The sequence below is a fragment of the Ceratosolen solmsi genome, unplaced genomic scaffold, assembly GCF_000503995.2.
Source record: "Ceratosolen solmsi marchali unplaced genomic scaffold, CerSol_1.0 scaffold1, whole genome shotgun sequence".
Lineage (NCBI taxonomy): Eukaryota > Metazoa > Arthropoda > Insecta > Hymenoptera > Agaonidae > Ceratosolen > Ceratosolen solmsi.
This window is the reverse complement of record NW_011948415.1, coordinates 3,659,271-3,668,629: the sequence shown is the minus strand read 5'-3', so window position 1 is coordinate 3,668,629 and position 9,359 is coordinate 3,659,271. Positions and strand designations below refer to the sequence as shown.

The 9,359-nt window shown below is 25.6% G+C and overlaps 1 protein-coding gene across 1 annotated transcript in view; it reads left to right on the top strand.

Annotated features, from left to right (window-relative positions):
- LOC105368604 (FMRFamide receptor) overlaps window positions 1-1,976 on the top strand; it is a 37,285-nt gene extending 35,309 nt beyond the window's left edge. Inside the window, exon 3 of the mRNA XM_011507650.1 lies at window positions 1,656-1,976. Coding sequence (XP_011505952.1) covers window positions 1,656-1,864 — 209 coding nt within the window. The 3' untranslated portion in view covers window positions 1,865-1,976. The remainder of the gene's footprint in view (window positions 1-1,655) is intronic.
- The last annotated feature ends 7,383 nt before the right edge of the window (window positions 1,977-9,359 follow it).

Here is a 9,359-nt window from a genome sequence, read left to right as displayed (position 1 = left end):
TATATATATATATATATATATATATATATATAATATAATATAATATAAGTTTATAAATGTATGGTAAATATTTGAAAATTTTCCAAATATTTACACAATTTTATTTTATCTTTTATCCTTAATATTAATATTTTATATTCATCTAATTCTTTTTTTCTTTATGCCTCTCATACGTAATATTCAACAAATTATATATAAAGCAATTATTCGTAGACGTATTAAATATTTTTATAATAAGAAGCAATAAAATTCTCTTTATTGATTTCTGTTCTTTATAAATTTCTAACTATAAAAGACTAACAAGAACGGTATCAAAAATATCTTTACATTTTTATTTATATTTCTATAATAATACAGTATATCCTCCTTTTACATTTTATCAGTCCTTTAGACAGACATTTATCAGTCCTTTTACATTTGACACAAATTCTATATACATAAACATATATTAATATGAACACTCATTACCTTTGTTAAATTAGTGGCAATATTGGAAAAATTCTCAATCACTATAAAATTTACATATTTTTCAGCATTGTAAGTCAATAAAAATTCATAATTTTAGCAAGTATCAGTAAATTATACATCCACCTATATTTTAAATCGAATAAAACAGAAATCATTTGATTTAATAGTTTAATAGTGTAAAATAAACGATAGCTTCAAAATTCTATTAGAAAGTATATATAATAATTATCAAAGATATGCGTAAACTATATTATTAGCATATTATATTGAATAAATATTAGCATTGAAAAATATTCTTTAATTTATTGATAATACAAATATATTCATAACAAATTTCATAAATTTCTTTATGAAAAAATTACTCTACCAATAAATGTAATATTGTATTATATCTGTGTTGTAAAATTTTTATAAACACAAATTACATTATTTAAAATATATGAGATATTGTATTTTTCACTAACTATTCTCGTTCATTTTGCAGTTCATACGAACTGCTAATCAACGTTGGAATAAAAATCTTTAAAATTTATGATCGCGCAGCTTATCATTTTAACCTAGAAATTTGAATTTTTATGCTCATACATGTTTATAATAACAAATATATATATAAAGTCTTGTGTTTAGAGTAAACTAAAGGAAAATTGTAATATAAAAAGAACTTTTTTTTTTATCGATAGCATGATATAGTTGTATAACATAATCGCTATCTCACTTTCAAACAATAAAATCTTATAATGTATTATGTATTTTATTCCTCATTATAAATAATATTATTTAAATAATTATGTAATTTACAAATATAATTATTATCGTTGTTAATTAGAGCTGAAAAATTAATATAATCCGAAAAACATTCATACATCATTTTTTTCTGTACAATGTATGAACGCCTCTTATTTATTTCAAATTTACTTTAATCTTATCTTCTTTTTTATTATGTTGTTCTTTGTTATTGTTGAAAATATATTCCATCTCATACAACGAAGCTTATTTACTGTAATATGTGCGCACAGTCTCAATTTTCTCCATTCCAATACTTTCTCTTGATTTACCTTATAAGAGTACCTACTTTTAAGCCGATAGTGCTGCGAATAATTATACTTTTAAATGTTGAATAAGCAAATGCATAAAAAAACTAAATAAAGTTATAAAAGTTAATTAATCTCTTACTTCCTGTATTGCAGGTGAAGCGATGGACATACTTGCCCTAATAAATTCCGCAATCAATTTCATTCTCTACTGTGCGATGAGCCGACAATTTCGCATGACTTTTAATCAATTATTCTGTCGATCGAAACTGTTGAACCGTTGGCTTCCGGTACCACTGCATGCTGAAAACAACAATGGCAATATGATGACGAATCACACGATGACCCAAGTCACACAAGTTTAACATCAGCTTGCCTGGTCAATGTTTTGCTGTTATCATTCCTAAAAATTATCTACGAACTTAGACGTAAACGACAACATAAAAAAACAATAAGTGTCCCTTACCACAAATGTAGAGTAGAGCCGTTGGTTATATGAATTTTACGCAAGGAAACATCATCTCAATACCGAGCAAAAATTTCAATATCAATAAAGCTTATGTATCTCTCTCCCCCCCCCATCACCCCCTCTCCCCCTCCCTACCTCCCTCATCCCACCTACTCGCTCCTCTTATTTTAATTACAATAATAGCAGATAAATAATAGATACTCAACTTAAGGTCATTTGCATTTGCCTCGATTTCAAATATAATAATCATTACTCATAAATATAATAAAATAGTAAGCAATCTATGTGTATATTTAAATATTTTGCGATTTCTTTGAAAATAGCATATACAATCATGATTTGGTATTTCAGAGATATAAATAATATTGTAATTATTAAGTAAAAATTACAATTTTACTCATTATTTTCAAACTATAATTATTGCATTGCAAATTTTTTATGAAATTTATGTACGAGGATAGTCAAATGATAAAATCCTCACAACGAGCCGCGAGTTTACGAACGATAAATTAGTTTACTTGACAAGTTAATGATGAAAAATAGCTTCTTGTATATTTATGACATTTAATATTTATGCATTAGTATATTAAATAAACTGTTAATAGCTTACGTTAAATGTTGTATTGAACAATCCAGATATTAATATCATGATATATCGTTGATATTTATCGAGAGTACTCCATTCAACAATTAATTATCAATTAATATTTCAGCTTAAAATCACTCGATCACTCAATATAATATAAGAAATTGAAGTAAAATGCAGGTCGTAAAAGAAAAAAAAAAATCCCTTCAATTCTCAAAGCGCTTTGTAAAAGCAAGCATCGGGTGACTTTGTTTTTACAAAATGGAAGACAGAATTAATTGTGTTGCAAAAAAAAGAAAAAAACATAAATTAGCAGTAGTTCCATGTTACATCTTGTAGTTTACATTTATATGATGTAAGAAGAAAATTTTAAGTTTAATTTACTTGCATCTCATTTCAAAAACTAAAGTTGTCGTCCTATAATTTAGAAATGTATTTAGACTTACGTATGATCGCTAGGATCTCGATGTAATTAAATTCAATATAAATAGCTGAATGAATAATTTCATTGCTTATTCGGAAAAGCGATTAGTAAAAGCGAAACAATGTACATGAATTTAAAAGAATAAGAATGAAAACATTACTTATAAGAAAATGTCGGTTACGGCAATTTACAAAATTAATAAAAAGACACTGTTAAAAGAACATTGCATTGCCTTAATTAAATTTTATTTAAATTAATACAAAAAAAAAGTAAGTGATTTTATGTTTCCATTAGAATGAAAATGTTGACTCTACGTGGAAAATGAAGGAAAAAATTTGTAAATAAATAATTCAACTGTCACGCCAATTTCTTTATTATTTTTATGAAATAATTGAAAACTTTGAGTTAAAGAAACAAGAAAATAATTACAGAACCGATACTTTATTTTAAAACGTATTATCTATGTGTATATTTTATATTAATAATTATTCTCCTTATTTCATAAGAATTTTTCGTTCTTTCGGTCTTTTATGTATAATTTCGCATTTATGCCTTAAGCTAAAACTCGAGAATCAATAAAGATTTCTCGATTCCTGAATTCAAAAGAAATTCCCTCCTAATTATTATATATTACTTTCAAACAATGATAGAGAAATATTAAAATTAACAGAAATGTAAATCCAAATACACTGGTATTATCCTTTAATAATAAACTTTAATAATCTATTCTATTATATACAGGGACATATATTACATACCATGAATACTTCACTTTAATATTTCCTTTTAGTCGTCTATTTTCGTTATTTGTTTATCTACGATATTCTTACATATATCTAAACAATCTACCGTATTTTAATTAATTATGATAAAATAAAAATTATATAAAAATGAACATAGTTTGAATTATATCAATTATAATAATTGAAACGTTTTGCACGTGAAATAATATTTTGAAACATTCTTGAACGAGTAATTTTAATGTTTAACAAATTAAAATACGTAACCTTTGATTTATTATGAATCTAAATTAATAATCAAATATTTTAATATGAATATCAATTAAAACAATGACGAAAATAATTTTTGAAATAAAATAATGAAGTATGTAATAACTTTTCAAGGATGAAAAATTACTAATTTAACACTTTATAAATTAAAATGTAGAAGTATGCAAAACAGTTGAAGTTGTTTTTTTTTCTTGTTTGTCAATGTAATTTTACTGAACTTTTTTTTCTTCTTTCTTTTTTCATAATAATCAACCCGAAAAACTTTACTTTTGTTACTTTTATCTTCAACGGAATACGAATTGCAACATACCATAACTAATCCTGTGATAATAACTAAATTCTGAAAAACAATTTTATCCTTTTATCCCTACTACGTACTTTTAACTTACGGGCAATTATAAATTCAAAATTCACGCGATCATCATAGACTCTTGACTATGTAAATTGTAATCAGACAAACAAATAATGTAAAATTAAGAATTTCTAACGAATGACAAAAAAAAAAAAATTTTATTGTTGAACATCTTAACGACTAAAGGAATTTAATCTCATTATAAAAAACACGGTGATTATAAAATATATATTAATTATTGTTAATAATAGTTTACGCAATCACGTCGAGATTTATTTCGTTTCTGAAAGTATAAATGGAATTAAGGAAGAAAATGCGAAATTGTTTTTTCTTTAAAAAAATAGCCCCACAGGGAACTCGTTTGAACTAAATATAGTTTATTATTTAATTGAAATATTTTTCAATTATACAATGTAAATTTGAGAATGGCGATAAGCAAATTTATGTTATCGATCATTGAAGAATGTAATAATAATAATACTAATAATAAATTATTGACTAATAGATAATGACAATAATCAAAATTTCAAAGCAACCTATACAAGTTACTCGCATAATTAAATCAATAACAATTTAATTGCAAATTTATATTTTTGTTTTGATCAAAAATTAATTTCTTATCCTTTTGTTTCATATTATTAAAATAATCGATTGTTTAAAATAAGTATAAAAATATTTGTATATAATATAAATGCGCATTTAATGTAGAAAAAGTCGATGAAAAAGAAATGTCGAGATTAAATTTGATTTTTTTTTTTTTTTTTGGAATGCATTATATAATTTTTGTTTTTAACACATTGACTGATAAAAATTATGATTTTCATATGCATAGATGGTAAGTATACATTAATATATATGATTTTTATTCCTTTTAATTAAATATTTTAAATAACTATATGTTTCAGTTAATTATATAGAATTCTTTAAGAAGGAAAATATAAAATATATTTTCTCTTATTTCATAATTTATTTTTAATAAAAATATTTACTCGATAACATTCTTTACATTTTATTAAGAATGTATGAAATTAGTTAGCAACGTTATTAAGCTAAGATGAACCTAATAAAATATATCTTTAATAAATATTTTATTAAATAATTGATATATATATATATATGTATTCTAAATTGTATTATAGAATAACATGTCTTTATTTCTTTATCTGTAATATCATTAGTTGACATTTAATGAGTCGATAATTGAAATTATTTTATCATTCCGTAAGTGAAACACACGGATTTAAGTCTGTGTAATTTGCGTGTATTATTGTTAAATGATTTTATTATCTTAAGACGGGATATAATTATATTCTTAAGAATTTTATGAATTACAATAGCTTGTTGTATATTATTTGATACTTCTTTCAAAAACTATTTGGACTTTAAAATATACCGTGTGCTATCAAATAAATAAATTACATAAATCACCCTCGGTTTCTCTAATTTCTAAAAATATAATAGCACGGAAAATGTAACGTATGATTATAATTCTTATAAAATACCTTTATAAGTATGAAAAGAAAATTTGAATTTTCTTAGTCGCTTTAAAGCCTTAGAAATAAATATTCATTATATACTTATTCTATTCTAAATACGACAATTGAATATTTATATTTAAACTTAATAATGTCGATGTCCATAAAATACATAAAATAATATTCTTAATAATAGCGATGCAGCGCACACAAAATTACATTCGTCAGTTCGTTAAATTAAAGGTACTATTTGTGAGCTTGGATTATATGAATGATAAAGTCGTAAGTAATTGCGAGAAAGAAATGATATTCATAAGAGACATCCTATTTACTAAAGTATGTCTAATGATCGAATAGTATATTTTCAAGCCACAAGCTCATTTTGTGACCTAATTAGCAGTCAAGGCAATAAAGTCCACGGATCGTTAACGTCCCCTCGTAGCCAATGCCACTAAGTATATTATATACGCTTTCTCTTATGCATTCTCCGGTTCGCCTATATATACGCGTCCTTTGTGCATTTCTCTATACGCGTGAATATCACATTAACTAATTTCAGATGGGCGGAAATTACCGCGACCTCTAAGCAGTACACACAACGTACCAATCAGTTTGCTAACTTTGCTATTAAATTGCTACTATTAAAGTGCCACGGGTCAATTGCAAACTTCTCGTCCATATTGTTAAGTATTATCCTGTTCCTCCCCAGAGTCAGCCTGCTTTCGACATTATATAAGTCATATACTAGCCGTATGTACACGTAATTGCTCAAGGGGAAGAAAGTATTGACTAATCTTGGACATGTGCCTCTAAATACAGAATTCGAGTGGACGAAAAGGACGAGCTTTGTAAGTTGTCTAGGATATTATTTCACGAGTATAAAGTTTCTCTGTTACGTGGTCATCCCATGTATATATATATATATATATATATATATATATATATATATATTATTGCCCGCGTTTTCCTATTACCTACTTTCTACGCAAAATCATGTAACTTTCGTATTTAAAATAAAAATAGATTGATAAAGAGAAAGTCTTACATAAGTAAACAATGCCATGTGTTACACATTGTATTTCTATAATAATTTATCATCAAAATAAACTGTAGCTCCAACGAAGCAAGATAACGACACAATACTATAAATACACTAATAAGCATCGCCTCGTGTTCGTAAAAATACATTATTGTAAAATAAAACAATAAACTTGGAAAATAAAAAATAATGCACAGACTATTAGTTCATTCGTTGCAACTGTATTTGAACATTTTTGTTTTAAATAAGAAGAATTCATAGTTCAAGCTATTATGTGTTTGTGATTTTATTAAGATAGAGAGAGAGAGAGAGAGAGAGAGAGAGAGAGAGAGAGAAAATAGGTAAACGACGTGGCTCACGTTCGCAAAGATATTGCTATCGGTGAAAGTAAAAATGTATGATATAATATCGCCGAAGCTTTACTTTTGTAGTCAACGTAACTACCTGCCAACAAAATCGTGTTGATACAATGTCCTGACTTTACCTAAAATTCGAAAACAATTTCTCATTAGTATTTTCCGACAGTCTTGAATTTTCATTGTTATTTTCAACGTCCAACAAGGGAAAAATAAATTCTTGAAATGACAGGGAAGGCAAGTTAATTCCGACTTGCGGATCATTTTATAATGAACTGAGTGTTAATTCCAATTCCAATAGGATAATGAAATATACAGGAAAAAATATGTTACGTTCAAAAGTTTATTTAAGCCTGATTGATAAAGCCACGTAAATATAACATTTTATAAAGAAAATTATTATCAACTAAAATAAAATTATGTTTAATTAGTTTGTATTTCTATAGTTGAAAATTGAAAAAGACAATTGTTTATAAATATATATTTATTTATTTATTTCATTTTCTTGTTGCAGATTTTATATACATGACGAATGTAAAATAAGTTATGAGTTAAAAATACTTTAATAAAAGTGTTGAAAAAGTATCAAAATTTACTTATTTGTTTATCGGCGGATTTATTGAACTAGAGCAGAGGGTGTAAATTAATTTAAATGAAGTTTCTTCATATTCACGTATTTTCTGAAAAACGGGGATCTTAGGCTTAACAAAAGTTTTATTGAGCAATCTTATTCGAAATTGACATGAATTAATATTACCTCTGATAATAGAAAGCAGAAAATTATCAAAGATCAAAGAATTACAAAGTTATAATATAATTTCAATGATAATTAACCAAAAGTAATTTCTTGAAGAAAAAAAAAAAGTTTATAAACGTCAGCTATTAAATGCTTTACTTCGCAAAGTTAAAAACCATATAAAATGAAGTCCACTTTAATTTGCATGAAAAATTATGAATATTTCATACAGTTAAATTTTACTTGATGCACTTTTCATTTATAATCAAATTTGAAATTCGAATGCTTTTCACTTATGAAAATTCATGGAGAAAACTAAAACATAAATAGATAGTCACATGCTCTTCGTAGTCTGTAGTTTTATTTTTGACTCAATTTAAAAATTTGTCGTCATTTTCGCTGATAAAACATAAATTAAAGAATCACGATAATATTAGAAAATTCCGTAATGACGATTGCGTAATGATTGAAAAAAAAAAAAAAAAAAAAAATATGTATAGAAAATTTTATTACACGTTTTGCGGAATATGTATTTCGTGAAATTCGCATAAATAAATAATTAGAGGAAAGAGCGAAATTTTATATAAAATTGTGGACAGCTCTTATGCATCTGATACTAATACGATATTTGCACATGAAATAAAAATGAAGTAAGCCAATCGAATGGATCAAGATTTATTTTACATTCTGCATATATTTGCAATAATCAAAAGAAAAAAAAAGAAAAAGAAAAAAAAAAGATAGGTTTTCATTATACAAGTACGTAAATATTGAAAATTTAAAGGTTTGTTGAAACGAGTTTTCCTTTCGTCATTACACATTTAAAAAACAACAATTATAAATGAGAAACAATTATAAATGAAAAAGCCTTTAAATTCACATACTCTAAAATATATATTTTAATTTAATTTAAAACTAACGTAAGGAACAGAAAAAATTAAAAGAAATCAATGCACATCGAAAATAAAAATTATTTATTTTTTAAAACACGTAATTTCTCTTATCTATTATGTCCCTTTCCTAATTCTATTTTACATTCCATTCTAATCATCATATACTCAACTCCTATAAGTTAAGGATATTCGAAGACTTTTTCCGCATACAAACAAGAATGAAGAAAAGGACTTAACAATTATTGTTATTGAATTTTTTAGCCGTCTAAGAGCGAAGAGATGCAACACGTAATTTTATAATCTCACCAATGCTCAAGCGACTTTGACTCTTTGGACCTTTGGATTAACCAAACTCGCTTTATATAGATTGTCGGCTCTCCTTCAGGACACTTTTCTATGATTTTCCTCAGTTCGAAATTCAATGGCATTAACTAAAGCAGCGCTCTGGCTTATCTGGTCCTCTTCCTTCCCTAATAATTGCCGTTGTTACTTCCGTTCGATCCAAGAATCGCACTCTTTC